Here is a 20,346-nt window from a genome sequence, read left to right as displayed (position 1 = left end):
TTGTTGTTGACGTTTTATGGAGGATCCAGATATCTCTTTCTTCAGTCATCCCGAATTGTTCTTCTCTCTCTCTTACAGTCTGCTCCCCTCTTCAAAATATGCAAGAAGAAAAAGAGTCTAATTCATTTGCTGGTGCTACTTGGTAGTTCTTAACTAGCCATTCTTTGGGGAGGTTTTCTAACTAATAATTAATAAAAGCTGTCTCAGATATTTGTCACTAGATCAGTATCTCAGGCTAGTTTGAAGGATGTTTAGAAAAAATCTTTTCTTTTAAAGGAGCAACAATTATCACAAAATTTAATTTTAAAACACGTGTTGAATATGTTCACAAAGAAGAGCTCTCTTATTAGACAACAGTTTAATATAATTTCATACATGCTAAATGATATTGTGTTCTGATGATTCAGAAGAGTGCACTATCTTTTTTGGGGAGAAACAATGTCACTTTCTGCCATTTTTAAAATTTCTTTCCAGTTTTTAACCTATAATCCAGATACTTCCTAGTGGTCTCCTTTTCATGGGCTAATATCATTTAACAATTTGAATTTTAAGTGATAGTAGTTATTTAACATACTAAGACAGGTGCTGCTATTGAGAGGTCTATTTTATATGCAGAATGTAAACCCATTTTCAGTTTTCTTTCCTGATATTTCATGGTATCCAAACAAACTTATTTCACTACCTATTTGTGTACACCGAGATTGAACAATGCTATGTATGCATTAGCATTAATATATGTTCATAAATGACTATGTAGGCTGCCAAGTATGACATCCTGGCTTTCTTTACAAAGCAAAAATTGACGTCTGCCTATAACCCGAACCTAAGCAAAACTCAGCCCCTCCCAGAATGCATTACACAGCTGAGAGACCAAGTCAATCTCTCCCAGCATGCACTTGGCCCCACCAGTTTCCCGAGAGCGCCCTGACAGGTAAAGGAGGTCACTGAATTCGCCATTTCCGGTGCGCAATGCAGGACGGGAATGCGAGTAGCGCTATTGGCCGGCGCTTTCCCCGCTTTTCGCCGAGATAGGCGGGCAGGAAGGAAAAGCGGCGGCCGATGCGGCTTGGCGGGGCAAGAGATTTTTCCCGGTGAGTGTTATGCCGAACGGTCCGACTTTGTCGGGGTCGGCGCTCCCTCCGGACGAGGCGGGCGTCGAAAAGGGATCGATTTAATGCGCGATTTGATGACGTAATAACGGCTCTGGAGACGGAGCCACCGCAGGAGTTGCGCTGGTCCATGCGCCGGCTCCTGTGGCCTCTTTCCTTCGCCCCGGTCCGCTTTAGCCTCTCCCGCGCCGCCCTTTATTCTCTTTAAGAGACCCTTTCATTCCTCGGCGCCCCCCAGCGGTTAGGCCTTCCGTTTAGCCCGCTCTGAGCGCTCATTGGCTCCGTTCTCTTCCGTTCCGGGGTCCGATTGGTAGTTGTGGAGATGATTGACAGGCAGCCCCAATAGGGTCATCCGCAGTGTGGGTCCCCAAAGGTAGCCTTCCCCGCCGGCCCGAGGATTGTGCCAACCCCAGCTGGCATAAGCACGATGGCTGGCGCCGGGAACTGCCGGTTAACGTACGTGCAGTGCTGTAGTTACGGCCAGGTGTGTGTCTGGGGCCAGCCAGCCCCTGGGGTCTCTGTGTGATCCGCACGAGGGGAAGTCAACAGCCAAGTCCTCTTCCTCTGTCATCCCAAAACGAGCAAATCTCCACGCCCGTTAGAGTGGCCACAACAAGGCTTTATTATGGGCACGAAGAGAGGGGTTACCAGAGCTGGAGGCAAGACCCCTAGAATACAGGAAAGAGCGAAAGCCTGAAGGTCTTGCTCATGGCTCCCTTCTGCCACTGCAACTGACAGCCTTAGGACTGTACATGGGGGTGGGGTGGGGATATTGTATGCTCCTTCCCTTTAATTGCAATATTTAGGTGCTGCTAAGACATAGCAATGGTGGACCATCTTTTGACATGGAGCCTGGCTACCTGAAGAACTGTCTGCCAGTTGTTTTTGCCCATCCAGTGCAATGCAACAGAATGGATGTGCTCCAAGTCCCATCAAGATGACACAAAAGTCATCTTGTGGGACCCAGAAAGTGCATTTTCTTGTGCAGTGCTTCACCTCTGAAAGGAGATTTGCCCCTGAAATCCATGTGGCTTTCATCCTCTTGGTGGTCTATAAGGCCTTGAAGATTTGATTCTGCCTGGCTTTTGAAAGAGCCCCCCCCCTTTTGAGGGGGGTTGTGTGTGCTGAAATGGCTGGTACATTGTTTTCCAGTTGGTCAGGCTTTTATTTGTATTTCTGCTGTTTTTGCCTTGTAAGCCACACAGTTGTCAGAAGATCAGGGGACTTCTAAATTTTGAAATTAAAATTGAAGTACATGCATAAATAAAAATATGTTGGTATTTGAGGTGGAGAGACACAAACACATAGGGTGAAGAAGAGTTTGAAGTGGTTTATTTATGCCATGGTGCATTTTTTTTAGTGTCATTTTCATCTGTACCGAAAGTGTGCTAATGGCATTCAACTATAGCTTTGAGAGCTGCAAAAAAGGGCCTTGAATATCACATGTAATTTCAGAGCAACCAATTACTCACCCTTCGCGTTAATAGCCTCGGTCTGATCAGTGGATGGGAAATTACCTGAGCACTTTTTAAAGAAAGATAGTGATATAAATGTTGTAAATAAAAACATGCAGTTTCATTCATGGCCACGGAGCAACCATTTTTGCACCATCACTTCAGGAGATGCAGCAATGGGATTAACTTTATTTTTTATTAGTCTTCATCTATACAATTTGCTTTCCAATATTTATTGAGCTTTTTTCTGAGCCATGCTCATAAATGGCCAATTTGGCCCTTCTTTCTTTTCCTTTGCTTTCTTGTTCCTGTTGAAAGCAACATAAGAATATATTAAATAGAGTACATGTATTTAATCAATAGATGGATTTGCTTTAATCTTCTCTAATTAGTTGTAGTTAAAGACAGGAGATGTCAACCCCTTCTGCTACATTTCAGAATAGCTGAAATGGAGAGGCTGTAAGAAGTGTGTTTCAGATGCCTAAGCTATCACCACCCCAAAGTATTTCCTTCACAATGATTTTTATTTCATTAAAGCATTTTCATCTTCTTCTTTTTTTTGCTTTTTAAATCCAAAATTTAAGAATAGCTTACATTTAGTCATTATATTTGAAAGACTGTCTTCTCTAGGCTCAATATTCAAAAAACGTGCTCAGCTGGATTTCAAAATGGCTGATTTTGGATATATATATATCCAAAAATATAAAATATGGATATATATATCCATGTTACAGGACTCATGTTGTTTCCATCTGCTTCTGAGTTGAATTTTTGAACTGGAAGATTTTTAAAAAAAAAATGGCTTCAGAAGATGGAAACTTATTTACCAAGATATTTGGTATAATGCCTTCTATTTTTACTATTATTAAGCAATTGTGTTTCCTATTTGAAATTTTCATCTTGGCAAAAATCCATGTCCACTTTTTCCTGATCTTTTTCCTAGACAAATTTATTAGCCATGGAAGCTGAAGAGACGATGGATTGTATTCAGGAATTTCCAGAACATTATAAAGTAATTTTGGACAGATTAAATGAACAGCGGGAACAGGATCAATTTACAGACATCACTTTGATTGTGGATGGTATGTTATGATGATGCAAACAAAATCAAATTAGACACGCTTCAGTCCAGGTCTACTCCACAGAAACGTTAATCTGAAGTATCTGGTTATAAATTAAAATTGAAATTATTTAAGGAGTAATTCTCTGCCACCTGTAAAGCTGGATGAAGAACTGTTGGATTTGGTGAAAGGTAGAGGGAGTGGGGGAGGGGGAGAAAAGAGAGAGAGAGATACTTCTAAAATTCTCCTTGGAGGGTAGCAACCCTTTTTCTTACCATGATTTCCTTGCCAGTCTTGTTAGTTTTTCTTCTTCCTCTTAACTGTGCTAAAACCTGCATAGTGTATTTCTTCATACTGCAAGCAGTAGAACAGGGAGCTCTCTCACCACCTGCTCAGATGAAGCCAGCAGGCTTTTAAAATTGGCAGTTCTGTTCCAAATCTTACATCAAACTGCTCTCAAAATTGCTATAAGATTGCTCTGTTACATGAAGTGGGTGGAGCCTGGGTCATTTAACCTAAAGGTTAAAGTTTTAAAATTAATTATTATATACGTATCTAGGAAATATATATAACTCTGGAGCTTGGGACACCAAAATCAATATACATAGAATTGGAGCTCACATATTTGTAAGAGACAAATTGTGTTACGCTACAGACTATTAGTTCCTTAAAACAAATTACAAATATCTTTAGGAGTGTTAGAACTTAAAATTTCTCAGCAGGTCATCTGAAAGCTTTTATTTGCACTATCTTTCTTTTATAAAGTTGAAACAACAGCAAAACTTGTTAAGTACTTGTAAGTGTAAGGAAGAGAGTCTTGTTGGACAGGTTTTTTGGGGAACTATGACTGGTCAACAATAGACAATTAACATAAATTTGATATTACATATTTTTTCTTACTTCCAGTAATATCCAAAATGGGGTTTCATATAGTATGGTGATGTTGTTTTTCATTTCCAGGTCATCATTTTAAAGCTCATAAAGCTGTTCTCGCTGCTTGCAGTCAGTTTTTCTACAAATTCTTCCAAGACTTCACTCAGGAGCCTCTAGTAGAAATTGAAGGTAATTTACTGGTTCAGTCATGTACAGAAATACTAGGGGATATAATATAAAAGGGCTCATGGAATGCTTTGGAAGCCATCTACTCTGGTAGACATAATATCATAGCAGGATTACAAAAGAAAAAAAAACTGACTGTGATTTAACTCCAGGCAACTTTTCTTTACACTAGTTCTTACTACTGAATTGTGTAGTAAGGTTTAATCAATCTTGGAAGTCAACCAGACTGTTAAGACCTTTTGCGCCCCCCCACCCTGCCCCTACTTTTGTTACATGTTGCTCCAAAACCAATATTCTCCATTTTGGAAGTACAAGAGTGAGAATAGTGATAAATGCAGTTGTTGCATTGGGTTGTCAACAAACTTGGAGTACGCTAAAGGCCAGAAGATATTGAAAGAGAATAGAAGGACTTGTAATTCAGTCTAATTTTGATGGTGTTACATTTTCTGATGCCTTATTCTTTTTTTTCTTTTTTCTTTTTTTTTTTTGTATCTTCATTGGCTGCATTAAAAAAAAACTTGCTTGGTCGACACTAATTGAACATTGTTAAACTATTTCTATTGTAATGCTGTTTTATATATTCTGTGAGACCCTCATTGATTATTATAAACTATTTCCAGTGTTTCAAATCTGTTTTCTAGATAAAATCAGTTTGTGGTCCAAAGGAGTATTCTGGCTGATGAACTAGTATTTGCCGGGTTATACTTCTGTCCCAGTCAAGTGAAACATGCCTTCTGCTTGGAGAATGTTTTTAATTTGGAAAAAAAGATCATTCTCTTTTCTCCAAATTTAGTAATTATCCTAGAAGTCAATTCTTTAGTAACACATTAATAGTTTGAGTTTTAAATGTTTTGTGTAAGATTTATCAGTTTATTTGTTAAGCTTTTTTATCTAACGCCAAGTTTTAGTTTATATCTATATACTATTTGGCTCTTTTGGCTGCAAAATAAAAATTATCGGGCAATTATCAGTTAACGACATTTGTTTAACAACTGTTTGAAGTCACAATGGTGCTGAAGGAGTGGTGGTTATGACCGGTCCTCTTAAGTCCCAGCTACTCCAACACCACTGTGTGACTGTGGTTTAGTCTTACCTGTTGGCTTCATACAAGCCAGTCAATGGACATCCTCATACCTTTCCTGAACCATGATGTGGTTGTTCTGAGCATCCTCGGCTATTCACACCCACCCCTCAACTGGCAGGAGCTATTCCAAGCCTCCCCCTCACCAGGCTTGCAACACATCCTCCTCCCCTTCGAGACACACACACACACACACACACACACACACACATCATTCCTGAGCCTTGCTGCCCTCACATTGTACCTCCCTGGCCATTTGTGCACCTCTCTCGCCCTCCAACAGCCACAAGCCCTATCATGCTTGCACCATGCCTTCCTGGTACACATGCACCTTCTTGAGCTTCTTTGTGCTTGAACCAGGCCTTCCTTTTCCAACCTAGCAGTTGTCACACCAAGCCCTGCCATGTTTGTACCATGTCTCCCTGCTACTACTCCCTACAACTGTTACTTGTGCATCCTCACGCACCCTCTGCTAACCAGCAGCAGCCACTCCAGGCCAAGATTTTGGACAAACTGGGATAGATTCATAAAAGCAGTGAAGATAATCAGAGACCTTGTCCTATGAAGTCAAACTGAATAAGTTTGCCCTATTTGTTCTTGAATATAGAAGCTGAAGGAGAGAGAATGCCTTTCAAATAACTGGAAGGAGTGTCCCACAGAAGAAAGCCAATGTTTATTTTTCTTTATCCCAAAATTCTGGACATGGAATAATGGATTTAAATCACAAGGAGACAGATTCCAATTGATTGCTAGGGCAAGGGGTTTTTTTTAACAGTAAGAACACTTTCACAATTAAAGAAGTAATAAACTATTTTCAATTAAGGTGTTTAGGGAGCTGCTGGATAGTTGACTGTTGTGATTTTTTTTTTTAATCTTCAAATTGTTCTTCATTAAACATGCATTCTAGAGTGAGACTAAATTGCCCTTTTCAAATCTTTGAATGTGTGAAGTTATCTTTATTTATTGTCTTGCAAAGCTTGGATTTCTGTTTTCATTCCACTACGGACCATTAGATCACTAGATATTTTTTTGAAAAACCCGATTTGTAGTTCAGGAGAAAGAGAGAAGGTCCTGGTGCAATAGCAATAGCAATAGCAGTTAGACTTATATACCGCTTCATAGGGCTTTCAGCCCTCTCTAAGCAGTTTACAGAGTCAGCATATTGCCCCCAACAACAATCCGGGTCCTCCTTTTACCCACCTCAGAAGGATGGAAGGCTGAGTCAACCCTGAGCCGGTGAGATTTGAACAGCCGAACTGCAGAACTGCAATCAGCTGAAGTAGCCTGCAGTGCTGCATTTAACTACTGCACCACCTCGGCTCTCTTCAATGATGAAACAGTAACCAGTTTCTAGTTCATCGATACCTATTAAAAGTTGGAATACTGACAGATGCCATGTAAATACTTGATCCAGCAAAAAATATTCTATATACTTCAGCAAGACTACATAATCACAATTTTATCAAAATTAATTTTAATAAACTTAGGCTGGAATATTAGTTTCTGCCTAAGAATTCTTAATAGATTTTAAAATATTGAGTCTACAAATTAATTACATGGTGATGTCATCTTCAAATCAGTTTCAACATCTGATAATTACATAGACATGCAATTTTCTAGGCATCATTTTGGGATGTCTAGAGGCTTTGCCCTTGCCTTCTTCCCTTTGTTGAGAGTGGCTAGTCCAAAGTCACTTATCTGGCTTCCTTGCTCAAGTCGAGATTAGAACTCCCTGTTCCTAGTCCAGGGCCTTAACCATTAAACCAAACCAACTTTTATTTATTTTTATCAACCTAAACAATGTACTGAAGAGTGAAGTTTATGGATCATAATCAATTACAAAAATCCAGTGGAAGTTGATGAGTTGCTTTGAATTTTTATGAGGCTGAGAAAGAGTAACTGGCCCAAGGTCACCCAGTTGGCTTCCGTGCCTTAAAGAAACTCAGATCTTTTTCTCTCTGCTCCCTAGCACTTTAATCATGATAGGACATTGGCTCCCAGACAACTTATATACTGAATATTGGTATAAAAATAGGCCCAAAATACTGAACAGTCAGCTCATCTTTGCTTTAGATATGTATGAAAATAACTGTTCTCATTCTGTTCTCATAGTGCACATCTATAATTATTTTTTTCATTTTTGGAGATGTTATAGCTTTTAATTTTGAAATATAGGAAATGACCATTTGTTGTAGAAAAGTGCTAGATATTATGTTCCTGAAAAGCAACCCTTGTGCAACAAATATTATATTTTACAGCCACAAATCTGTGAAAAATGTATGAGCGAGTTCTATATTTTGTCTTTTGTCCACAATCAGGTGTAAGTAACATGGCCTTTCGTCATTTAATTGAGTTTACATATACTGCAAAACTAATGGTCCAAGGAGAAGAGGAAGCAAATGATGTCTGGAAAGCAGCTGAGTATCTTCAGATGTTAGAAGCCATTAAAGCACTTGAAATCAGGTGAGTGTGGTCAAATTACATTTTCATTCACTTTTGACATGTCTCTGAAATATGACAGTGCTGCTGGGAGATTTTATATATACACCTTGCAGTGTTTGCAGCTGAAAAGGCAATTTGATAGAGAAACACACTCAATTCTTACTCCCAGGAGAAACTGTGAGGTTTATTCATTTTCCTGTATATTCTTTTTAAGCACATGTTCCCAATCTAAAATATGTGCATCCTGGAAAAACCATAACATATAGTTGGGCCAAGCATGATTCTTGATTTGCTTGAAGGCATTTAGGCTGCACAGTAAAGTAGACTTTATGATGCTGAACATATGTAAGTTGAAACAAACAATAGATGATAAAATCTACTGTCCTAATGCAATAAGCTGAGATGAGGAACTAGGGGTTATCATTGTGATATTGCTGGCCTTCATCTCCCATAGTCTCTGATAGTTAGCCACGGTGTCTTGGACTGAGGACAACTGAAGCCTAACAATATCTGGATGGCAAGAGGATTCCACGTCTGTTAGTGAATTACCCTCTCTGTACAGTTTTAATGTTTGTAGAATAAAATGTTGTTGAAAGCCAAGCACTACTATTTAATGTTTTGCAGAATGCAGAAGAGTTATGGTCTCCCTTCAAAGAGCTTGCAGTCTAAATGAACTGGGCAGAACGTATTTGATCATAGAGGACCAGGCTTTATAAAGAAATAGCTGGGGTATGTTATTCTGGGAATCGAATCTGAATTCGAGCTTGCACCCCTGGCAACCCAGTTGGATGGGAGGAAAGCATAATCAGGACGAAATAAGTTAAGAAGAGAGCTAGGGATTTAAGGAGCTTACAGAAAAAAGTGTAGTCGGTGGATAATGTTGAAAAAAGGGAGACCATTTTCTGTATGGAGAAGTCGCCATGGAAAATAAGCATAAAATCATGACTGAGACAAAGACAGATGCACTTAGGTACAATAGAAAGAATGAGAGATTAGAAATAACAGTTGATAGGAATCAGCAGATAGATAGACTAGCTGATTCTGGAAGAATTTGCCAGGCTGATACGGTTGTAAAAGTGATAAAAATAAAAGATTGAAATATAGAGATTGTGTTAACATTATGCTGGTGAACACCACCAGCGTTTAATATAGTATTTCTACCAGTGCCAGCTAAGGCTATGTGGCATTGTAAGTGGATACCAACTATTGGGAGGAGTCCTGCCTTGCCCTATATCCTCTTCCCTGATAAGACTTAACCAGGGAATATAGCCACATAAAATTTTATCAATTTATGAAGAGAGAACAAGGAGTGTCAGCTTACTAGCATGGGAATTGTGGGAGAGAATTGAGCAAGGACTGGGTGGAGAAATTCCCAAGTACTTGGGTCATCACAAACCATGGCTAGTGGAAAAGTAACTTGTATTACTCAACTGTAAAGGAATGTCTAAACCAATGCTTCTTAACCATGGCCACTTAAGTTGCATGGACCTCAACTCCCAGAATTCTGCAGTCAGCAAGCTGGCTGGGTTTTTTTGTAACATGTTTTGTACATGTTAAGTTCTCCAGGTTGGGAAGCACTATTATAGACAACCACAAAGTTTCTGTAACTGCCCACTCAAGGCTGGTAGATACTAATGGGACATCCGGGAATATTACTACACGTTAACTGGGAAAGAAGTACAAGCCTTATCTCCAAAACACCAGACTTTGGAAAATAAGTAGAGAAAGCTTATGCTTAAACAACATGGAATGCTCAACCATTAGTGCTGGAATTCTAGAAAAGTGGAAAATGGGAGACAAAGCCAATAGAAGAAGAAAGAACCTTCTTAACTAATAAAATGCAGGATATTTTAAATCTGATATAGCAATATTATTACACAGTCTTCTTGTTAAAGGTATTAAAGTGCTATTCAACATGAGTATTTGTGATTCTGATTGGCTACCGCATCACAAATGTGCAAATGAAGGAACATTCTGATCAGAAACTTTACCCCAAAATTCTGGGAGTCTGTTCCTAACATGGTACCAATGTTCAGAAAAGCTTTGAAATCTCTTTCCCTTACAAACTAGCATTTGACAAATCAATCATCATAGGACTGAAACCTGAATAAACTTACATAGCATTGATATGTTGGTAGAAGTTGCATATATTGCAATGGACAATATTGTGGACATCCTTTTCCCTTATGATTTAATCTTGTTTAAGTATCAGGAATTGCTTATGAGCAATTTTCATTTCCCCAATCCTTCCCTTTAAGGAGAATACATGCCTGCTATCAAGTCTAGGTATAGCAAAGCATTGGTTCTTTAGCAGTGTTGCAGCACTTAACTTTAATCCTGTTTCTTGTTCAGCCCTATATCAATAGCCAACTTACTTTGACTCTTTTCGTTTTTCATGCCTTACTATGTCCTTCATGATCTTCTCTAGGAACAAGGAAAACACATCATCGCTTGAATCAAATCAAGTTCAAGATAAAAATAAAGCCAAAAAGAGGAAGATAGCAGAGACCTCTAATGTTATTACTGAAACACTGCCTTGTGCAGAATCTGAACCAGTTGAAATTGAGGTGGAGATTACCGAAGGAGCTCTGGATGTGGAGGAAAATAACATTGAGTCTCTTGAGGAAGTGGCTTCTGGTGAACAGCCAATAAAGTACATACAGACTACAGGTACTTCAGATGACTCTGCTTTGGCTCTTCTGGCAGATATCACGAGCAAGTTCCGCCATGGAGAAAGGAAAAATGAAATTCAGGAGGAATGTAACAACTTATCTGATCCAATGGGCAAACATGTGGAAGGCATTGAGATCATGGAACTTCAGCTGTCGCATGTCAACAATCTTTTCCATTGTGAAAAGTGCAATCGCACATTTAAATTCCTTTACCACTTTAAGGAGCATATGAAAACACATTCCACCGAAAGCTACAAGTGTGACCTATGCAACAAAAGATACTTGCGTGAGAGTGCGTTGAAGCAGCACCTTACTTGTTACCACCTTGATGAAGGTGGAGCAAACAAAAAACAAAGACCTGGCAAAAAAATACACGTTTGCCAATACTGTGATAAGCAGTTTGATCACTTTGGACATTTTAAAGAACATCTTCGGAAACACACAGGTACCTGCAATTTTAGTTGTATACTGGCTACATCTCTTTCCATAATTCTGCCCAGAGATGCTAAACTCTTACTTCAATACGATATACCTTAAGGCTGTGCAGTGCTTTAGATTCAATGGCAAAAAAGTGCTTCAGAAGTGTGAGGATGTGAATGTAGATAACTTTGAACCAAGCACATCTTTTCCTACCATTGTGCACCCATTGTAGCCACTTCTTCCAGGCATAAGGCAAGAATAAGCTACAGACAGTGAGATTTCAATTCCAAGGTTTGCAAGAGAAACAGGAAAACATTTGCTTTTGGTCTTGGTTATCTATCGTTTATTTTCCTATATGAAGTGGCAGAGTGGTGGTGTTTACTGATGTAGACAAGCCAGGACATTTGTTACTCCTGGAGTGATTTAACAAATTGGGTAAGCATAATCTATGTTTTTCTGTGAGTTGATACATACTGACTGGAAACAAAACTCCATGGAGCATTGAATTATGATATAAGTTCCAGAAAGAGTCCCATGGTTGAAGACTTGAACAAATCAGATGGAAATTGCTGGGTTCTTTTTTTTTTTCTTGAGCTTGAAGAAATCTGAATAATTAGATTGAATGTAATAACTAGATAAGCAAAATAGTCTTTTATCCTAAGAGAGCTGCTTGTTTTGGCTTTACTTAAAGGAGTAGTGTAAAATGAAGTAAGGTTTTCTGGTACATCTTTGAGGAACTACTGTTTCAGCCATATTAACAATGAAAGTAAATTTCACATTAATTTGATATGTGTTCTCATATGGTTTCATTAATGTACAAATTTATGAAGTGTATTGAATGGAAATGTAGTTCTTCATTTGATATTTTGTATTATACTTGTAACTCTCCTTGATTTGAACTCCCAACAACTTTAATCAGTGTGGTCACAACTGAGGCATTATCTTAACAGAAATGTTTTATCTTTTCATATCTTATGTCAGTGATTTGCCCATTATAGCTTAATATTACCTTAGGAAATTTTTCAATTTCTGGAATGAATTTATAGTTGTAAATAGTGTCTTAATTTTCAATGCAGCAATCTACAGTGCTAATCTTACAGATGGAATGCAATAGATGACTGATCCTGTATGGTGGTCTTTAAATGAATTTTTGTTTCTATTTACCTTGATAGGTGAAAAACCATTTGAATGTCCAAATTGCCACGAACGTTTTGCTCGAAACAGCACCCTCAAATGTCACTTGACAGCATGCCAGTCTGGTGCAGGTGCTAAAAAGGGACGGAAGAAGCTTTATGAATGCCAGGTTCGTAACAAAGAAAATAATTGGGTTTGAATTTCTTAATGGCATAGTAGCAAAATTAAGGAGGAACAACATGATCCTCTCCTTAACTTAATATCTTATTTTTAAACTATTTTTGTACCAGGAAAACATAAAGAATAGATAGATGAGAGTCCCAAAGATGCTTTTTCCGAAAGGCAACCTGGATTTTCTTTGGGGTTTTTTTGTCTTTGAAAATGTTTTGTTTCTCATCCCAGAAGTTTCTTCAGTTCTAACTGAAGATAGATGAGGGATAACAATATTCTTTTCATACCTGCCTAAGCATCTATTAGGAAACTGATCAAAGCTGAGGAACTACCTGAATGGCTATTGGGTATCTCCTTGATGCTGCTCTTCTTCCAAGATATTGATTTCTTCCAAGAGGTGGAAGATTTTTTTTAAAAAAAATACTACTTTGCCCTCAACTCTAGAGCAATACAACCTTTTGGCCTTCAGGAATGTGCTGACCGTTAGGTGGCCTGAGCTGTGCTTTAAAACTAGAAAAGACAGCGCCTCTTTTTTTTTCATGGGGAGTTGGGGATTTTGAAAGAATAAAATGGATATTTAAATATTTTGCAAGGCTTAAAACTCCCTGACCCTGTATACAAGGAAGAAAACTGCTTAGTTTTTGTTTCATCCACTCTTTTATAGCAAACCTACAGATTTTTTTCTTCAACTTCCTTGCTGTTACTCTGTATTCAGCAAACCAGGAGTGTCAAACGCAAGGCCTGCGGGCCGGGGTGCTTAGATCTGGCCCGTGGGGCCACCCTGGAAACAGCGAAGGACCAGCCTGCAGTGCCCCTACATGGCCTTCTTGAGCTCCGTTTTTGGCTATGACAGTCTCTTGCAGCCTTCTGCCAGCAAAAATGGAGCCCGGGCAGTGCCCCCCCCCCAACCTCTGTTTTTGCTGGCAGAGAGCTTTAGGAGGTTGTCTCAGCCAAAAACAGAGCCCATTTGCTGGCAGAGGGCTGCAGGAGGCCATTGCAGCCAAAAACACAGCCTCGACAAGTGACATCGAGCTGGCCACACCCACCCCAACCATGCTCACTCCCAGTCCCCTGGGATCAAACACAACCCTGATGCAGTTTGATACCCCTACAGTAAACAGAAGATTTATTATGTCTCCTTCAGACATGTTTGATTTTTGGTGATGTCATGTCCTCCCCCACCCCACCCCCAGCATATCTTTTGGTTTGCTTTTTTGTTACATTGCTTATATTTTATTACATCTAATTCAGTGGATTCCTGGCAGCTCACATTATACTATGGGAGTAGTTTGCCATTGCCTTCTTCTGGGATGATTTTCCAGTCTAAATCACATTTACTGGAAATCTCCCATCTAGCAGGACCCACTGCTGCTTAGCTTCTTAGACTGGTTGAGGCTGCCACTTGCTGGGAACAAAAATTCATTGCCTGTGGTCATATCAGGATAACAATATTCTCTGTGGACAATGAACCACGAGACAGGATCTCTTTGTGTATATTTAAACCATGATTCTGTTTTTTTAATGGGAGGATCCACAGAGCCAAGAGACATAATGACTTAGCACATTAAATAAAAAGTATTGCCTTGTTTGAGGGAGGGAGGAAGGGAAGGGAAGGGAAGGGAAGGGAAGGAAGGAAGGAAGGAAGGAAGGAAGGAAGGAAGGATGGACAAATGGATGCCAGATTAGCCTATTTGCAGGGTCGTTCCACTCTATTTAATCTCCTCTAGACCTTGCAGTTCAGGGGTTCAGCAAAAAATCCTTAAAACCTGAAATGGATTGACATGTGTCAGGAGGTGGTCCAGTTCTAAATCAACTTGTTTTATTCTTGGATCAACTGAATTTTAATATCCAAAATCATCAGCTGTATGTTAAATGTTTAAATAGCTTTCCTAAAATCACTCTGCCTTTGGTCTTTCAGGTCTGCAACAGTGTGTTTAACAGCTGGGATCAGTTCAAGGACCATTTGGTAATACACACAGGTGACAAACCCAACCACTGTACCTTATGCGATGTTTGGTTCATGCAAGGCAGTGAACTCCGGAGGCATCTGCAAGATATGCACAACATTTCAGAGCGACTAGTATCTGAGGATATTCTTCCAGTGGACAGTGATCCAGTGGCGTCCATGACAATTATAGAGCAGGTGGAACAACTTCACGTCTTGCCTGTAATTCAGGTCCAGGTGGATCCAGCCCAAGTGACTGTGGAACAGGTACATCCAGATTTGATACAGAATAATCAAGAAAAACATGAACAAATAGCAGAGCTACAAGAGCAGGTTGAAATAAGCTACTTAGAGGTTGAACACATTCAGACTGAACAAGGTACTGAAGTACACATGGAAGAGCTGGATGTGGAACATGTGAACCAGTTACAAATGGAAGAAGTTCAGGCTCAGCTTATGGAGGAACATGATCTAGAACAGGGAGACTCAGTGCCCATGGATCAAGAATTGACAGCAAGCACATCTGTTCAGGTGGACGAGGTGGAAGCACATGGAATAGATCATGAAGAATCTGATTTAAAAACTCAGCCAATAATGGCAACGCAAGAGGAAAAGGCGGAGAGCTAAACAATTTTGACTGCATTATATGTGATTTTGGGAGGAAAAGTTAATACCAAATTATTTTTGTTAAATTACTTGTTTGACTTTTGCCCTACCCATGGGACAGCTCTCTTACATCGGTGCCCTTAGGGAAGTAGACAGGTGGACCAAAGTTAGAATATTTGATTGAACTCCCCTTCTTTATTTCTAGGAAGGAAAAAACCCTTTTGTGTGTGTGTGTGTTTTCTTAAAATACCACGGAGCAAAGGCTATTCTGGAGATGAACAGCTTTGTGTGAAGTTTAATTGTAGAGTTTTGCTAGATTATACTGTTTTGTCATTGTGAGAAATTTCTGAAGCAAGTTCTATTTTCCTTTTAGAATATGAGTTTAGTGTTAAAATGGCAATGTTAGTATGGATTATCTATAAATTTGGGTAATCTGCTTTAAGAAAAAAGATATTTTTCCTTCTTTCCCATTTAATATTTTGCAGTAGTTGCATTATTTGCTGATGTTCCTAACTTTAAGCACTATTTTCAAGGTCTAGAAGATTATTGGGATGGAGGTAGAGTGTGCTTAGGTTTTGTGAATACAAAAAAAAAAAAAAACCTTTGTGCCTTCACACAATAAAGTAATTAAACTTCCACAAAGCTTTTACAATTCTTACAAAGCTAATAGAAAAGGCAGTGTACATAGTACTGTATAGTGCTTTGTAATCTTGCTTTCAATTGTTCGCTATCAGGGTTTTTTTCTGCATTAAAATAAACTTGGATGGGAGAAAATGGATTGAACACTGGCAGTTGAAAGGGCCAATTATATTGGGAAAATGCAGCTGCATCTGTAACAAGATAGGAGTTGGCTAATAGGTTGCACTGGCATCTTATCACCAGATTTTTATTTTTTAGGAAAAAAAGGTACATTTTATATTTAAAGGAAAAACATTAAAAATACGAAGTAAATGTGTCTACGCAATGCATCCGGCTACTGTTTTATTATTTAAACTTTATGACCCATGATTGAAAGATCTTGTGCTTAAAAGGTTTGAAAAAAAATCCAAAGCCATAAGTATGAGTGTTTTAACTGTGGATTTACAGACGTAGGAGTGTAAATATTTTAATCAGTATTATTGGACAATAAAACAGTACCTATCATAAGCTTTCAGTCAATGCAGTACTATTTTCTTTGGGGATGGATATAGTTTTGAGGGGGGAGGGGTGAATTTTTCATCACTGTAAATTCCACAGGTACTTTTTTTTTTGAAGCTGACCAGCCTTCAGTTAGATACATTTCACTCAGACCAGCCCTGAGAATTGTAGAAAGTAGAATCAATACATTTTGAGGTTACCTGGGTTCTTCTCTCGAAGAAACTGCGGTCCTGGTTCTTCAACAACCATATGGACATTACGTCTGTCTTCAATTTATTAGTGCCAACCAAAGACTTTTTGTTATCTGAAGTGATGCCTTCCATCTTTGTCTAAGGCTTGTATGTTAAAAATTGATGAGAGACCCAAAGTTACCAGGCAAATCAAGACTTGTAACTTCCATAGTCCTTAGATTTGATGGCACTTTGAAATTCAATATTTGGAAGACATTCCCTGCTTTAGAAAAATATATAGCACCAGTACAGTGGCCTCTGGGAGCAGGATGGCTCACCTGGTTAGAACGCTGGATTGGCAATCAGCAGCTTCACTTTCGAGATCCATTGCTGCTGTGGGGCAGAGTGAGTTCCCATCACACACACTAGCTCCCGCTGACCCAGCGGTTCAAAAGCAGGTGACTGCAAGTAGATGAGTACCACTTTGGTGGGCAACTTCACAGGGAAATGGAACTCAATGCAGAGCTCAATGGAACTGCATCTACATGGGGGGGGGGGAGGTAATGCAGTGGGGTACCCCAGGGCTCTGTTATAGGCCCAGTACTCTTCAACATATTCATCAATGATTTGGAGGAGGCGATAGATGGGAAACTCATCAAATTTGCAGATGACACCAAGCTAGCAGGAATAGCCAACACTCCAGAAGATAGCCTTAAGATACAGAAGGATCTTGACAGGCTTGAATATTGGGCACTATCTATCTATATTGGGCTGCCACAAAGAAGAGGGAGTGAAACTCTTCTCCAAAGCCCCCGAGGGTAGGACAAGAAGCAATGGGTGGAAACCAATAAAGGAGAGAAGCAACTTAGAACTAAGGAGAAATTTCCTGAACAATTAACCAATGGAACAACTTGCCTCCAGAAGTTGTAAATGCTCCAACACTATGTTTTTAATAAGAGATTGGATAACAATTTGTCTGAAATGGTATAGGGTTTCCTGCCTAAGCAGGGGGTTGGACTAGAAGACCTCCAAGGTCCCTTCCAACTGTTATTCTATTCAAAAGAAGGGTCCAAGGCTACGGTGCAGTCACCAGCAAATCCTTTTACTACAGAAGCACTGGTGTTTCTGACATGGAAACATCAGTACAGTGACCACATTTTCTTGGAAAAAATAAAAGACAAACTTGAATAAGACAAATCTGAAAGAGGTTCATAAGGATAAAAAAAATGTTCCCATTCTTGGCTCAAGCCACCTTACAAAGTTGTTGTGGATAGGGCAACAATTAGGAGGTATGAGTATTAAGTAAGCTACCTTGGGTTGATCAAGTATACAGCTTTATAAAAAGACAGAATAAAAAATCTATCCATCATACTAGGTTATTCTCACAGGAGTGGGCAAGTTACAAAATTAAATGGTGATGAGTCAGGACTGCGGAGAACAGAAGAGGCACAAAAGAACTATTTCATGTAAATTGATTCCCATTCATACAAAGCTACGCCTCCTGTTAATGAAGGTTTGTTGAATAAACCACAGTTAGCATCTTGAGGTCACGTCATCACTACAAGTTTCCAAGCCAAAACTTCTGACAATACGAATGGGGGAACCTGCATTTGCTTTAAAACCACATGATTCACTTAACGGCAGTGATTCACTTCAATGTGGCAAAAAGGACATAAAATCAGGTGGAACTTACTTAACAACCGCTTTGCTTAGCAGCAGGAACCAGAAATTGTGGTTGTAGGACAAGAGTGACCACTTACACTGCATCTCTGCCAATGGTTTTTTGCAGAATGTTAAGAATCAGCTTTGGTGGGAGCAGCCAGACTAGGCACCCCTGCCCTGCTCACGATACAGGACAGCTCCTCTTATGCTTTTGATTACTTTACTTTACTTACAATAAAACAATAGCAGAGTTGGAAGGGACCTTGGAGGTCTTCTAGTCCAACCCCCTGCCTAGGCAGGAAACCCTATACCATTTCAGACAAATGGCTATCCAACATCTTCTTAAAGACTTCCAGTGTTGGGGCACTCACAACTTCTGGAGGCAAGCTGTTCCACTGATTAATTGTTCTGTCAGGAAATTTCTCCTCAGTTCTAAGTTGCTTCTCTCCTTGATTAGTTTCCACCCATTGCTTCTTGTTCTACACTCAGGTGCCTTGGAAAATAGTTTGACTCCCTCTTCTTTGGGGCAACCCCTGAGATATTGGAACACTGCTATCATGTCTCCCCTAGTCCTTCTTTTCATTAAACTAAACATACCCAGTTCCTTCAACCGTTCTTCATATGTTTTAGTCTCCAGTCCCCTAATCATCTTTGTTGCTCTTTTCTGCACTATTTCTAGTCTCCACACCTTTTCTACATCGTGGCGACCAAAACTGAATGCAGTATTCCAAGTGTGGCTTACCAAGGCATTATAAAGTGGTATTAACACTTCATGTGATCTTGAATCTATCCCTGTTTATGTAGCCTAGAACTGTGTTGGCTTTTTTGGCAGCTGCTGCACATTGCTAGCTCATATTTAAATGGTTGTCCACTAGAACTCCAAGAATCCCTCACAATTCCTACTATTGAGCAAGGTACCACCTATACTGTACCTGTGCATTTCGTTTTTCTTGCCTAATTGTAGAACCTTGCTCTCTTCACCATTGAATTTCATTTTATTAGATAGTACCCAATGTTCACGTTTGTCAAGATCCTTCTGTATCTTAAGCCTGTCTTCTGGAGTGTTGGCTATTCCTGCCAGCTTGGTGTCATCTGCAAATTTGATGAGTTCCCCATTTATTCCCTCATCCAAATAATTGATGAAGATGTTGAAGAGTACTGGGCTAAAACAGAGCCTTGGGGTACTCCACTGCATACCTCCCTCCATGTAGATGCAGTTCCATTGAGGACTTTATAGTCATTGTACATATGTACGCAGTATACACATACAACAAAATTCACATAACACCCAGAGACCAGGCCCAACACACATAACAATCCCCAAACACACCCCTAACCACCAAAAATTCCACACCCCTAAACCACCCAAGCATCCACACAACAGACCAAGTAATGCTGTCCAATAGCTCACTGATGGTGACCCTTTAGTTCATTGTTGAGTGCAATTATAGCTCTGGGATAAAAGCTATTCAGAAGACGTGTGGTCCTAGTTTTAATTGTTCTGTGTCTTCTGCCAGAAGGCAACAGTCCAAAAAGATTGTAGGCACGATGGGAAGAATCTCTGAGAATGTTATGCAACTTCCTCAAACAGCGAGATGCGAAGATGTCATCCAGGGCTGGTAGCTGGAGCCCAGTGATATTCTGTGCAGTTTTAATGGTTCTCTGTAGAGCTTTTTTGTCCACTGCAGAGCTGCTCCCAAACCATACAAGAATGCCCTATGTCAGGACACTCTCAATGGTGCTGCTAGTAGGACAGAAATAGATACTGAGATAGATTGATCTTCCTTACCATTCTCAGGAAGTACAGCCTCTTCTGTTTTACAAGTGAAGATTGCAAGGTCTCCATGAAGGCTATCAAATCCCAACTCCGGACACCTTTGGTTGGAGAGGAAAAAAAAAATAGGTCGCCATTGGATCCCTGCCTGCTCCTTAGGGCAGTGTTTCTCAACCTTGGCAACTTGAAGATGTCCAGACTTCAACTCCCAGAATTCCCCAGCCAGCATTCGCTGGCTGGGGAATTCTGGGAGTTGAAGTCCGGACATCTTCAAGTTGCCAAGGTTGAGAAACACTGCCCTAGGGAACCAAAGTTAGCTGGTTGAAGAGGGTTTTTTTTTTGCAATTTTGCCTGCTTGATGACTCTGGAGGCTATTAACAGGCAGCCCGCTCTATGCATTTAAAATATATTTATATTTTTTCCTAAATAGAGTGGGCTCCCTGCTAATA

General features: G+C 39.7%; 1 protein-coding gene across 2 annotated transcripts; it reads left to right on the top strand.

Moving 5' to 3' along the window:
* The first annotated feature begins 952 nt into the window (after positions 1–952).
* Positions 953–16,307, top strand: ZNF131 (zinc finger protein 131). 2 transcript variants are annotated; one of them, XM_032214446.1, is made up of 7 exons: positions 953–1,091; positions 3,507–3,645; positions 4,585–4,686; positions 8,083–8,227; positions 10,635–11,323; positions 12,471–12,601; positions 14,522–16,307. In XM_032214446.1, the coding sequence occupies exons 2-7, from the start codon at positions 3,522–3,524 to the stop codon at positions 15,173–15,175; spliced, it is 1,845 nt and encodes a 614-aa protein (XP_032070337.1). In that variant the 5' UTR covers positions 953–1,091; positions 3,507–3,521; the 3' UTR covers positions 15,176–16,307. The 2 variants fall into 2 exon arrangements, with proteins under 2 accessions (XP_032070337.1, XP_032070336.1); XM_032214445.1 differs by lacking the exon at positions 953–1,091 and adding an exon at positions 1,205–1,593.
* Positions 16,308–20,346: the final 4,039 nt, after the last annotated feature.

This window comes from Thamnophis elegans, chromosome 3 (assembly GCF_009769535.1).
Source record: "Thamnophis elegans isolate rThaEle1 chromosome 3, rThaEle1.pri, whole genome shotgun sequence".
Lineage (NCBI taxonomy): Eukaryota > Metazoa > Chordata > Lepidosauria > Squamata > Colubridae > Thamnophis > Thamnophis elegans.
Note: the sequence above shows the minus strand (reverse complement) of the source record. Positions and strands in the feature narration are given on the sequence as shown.

Bases quoted from the DNA above. Each gene is read 5' to 3' on its own strand.
- ZNF131 (XM_032214445.1), top strand. From the start codon at position 1,537: ATGGCTGGCGCCGGGAACTGCCGGTTAACGTACGTGCAGTGCTGTAGT. The intron at 8,228-10,634 runs GTGAGTGTGGTC...GATCTTCTCTAG, and splicing joins ATTAAAGCACTTGAAATCAG to GAACAAGGAAAACACATCAT. The intron at 11,324-12,470 runs GTACCTGCAATT...TTACCTTGATAG, and splicing joins ACATCTTCGGAAACACACAG to GTGAAAAACCATTTGAATGT.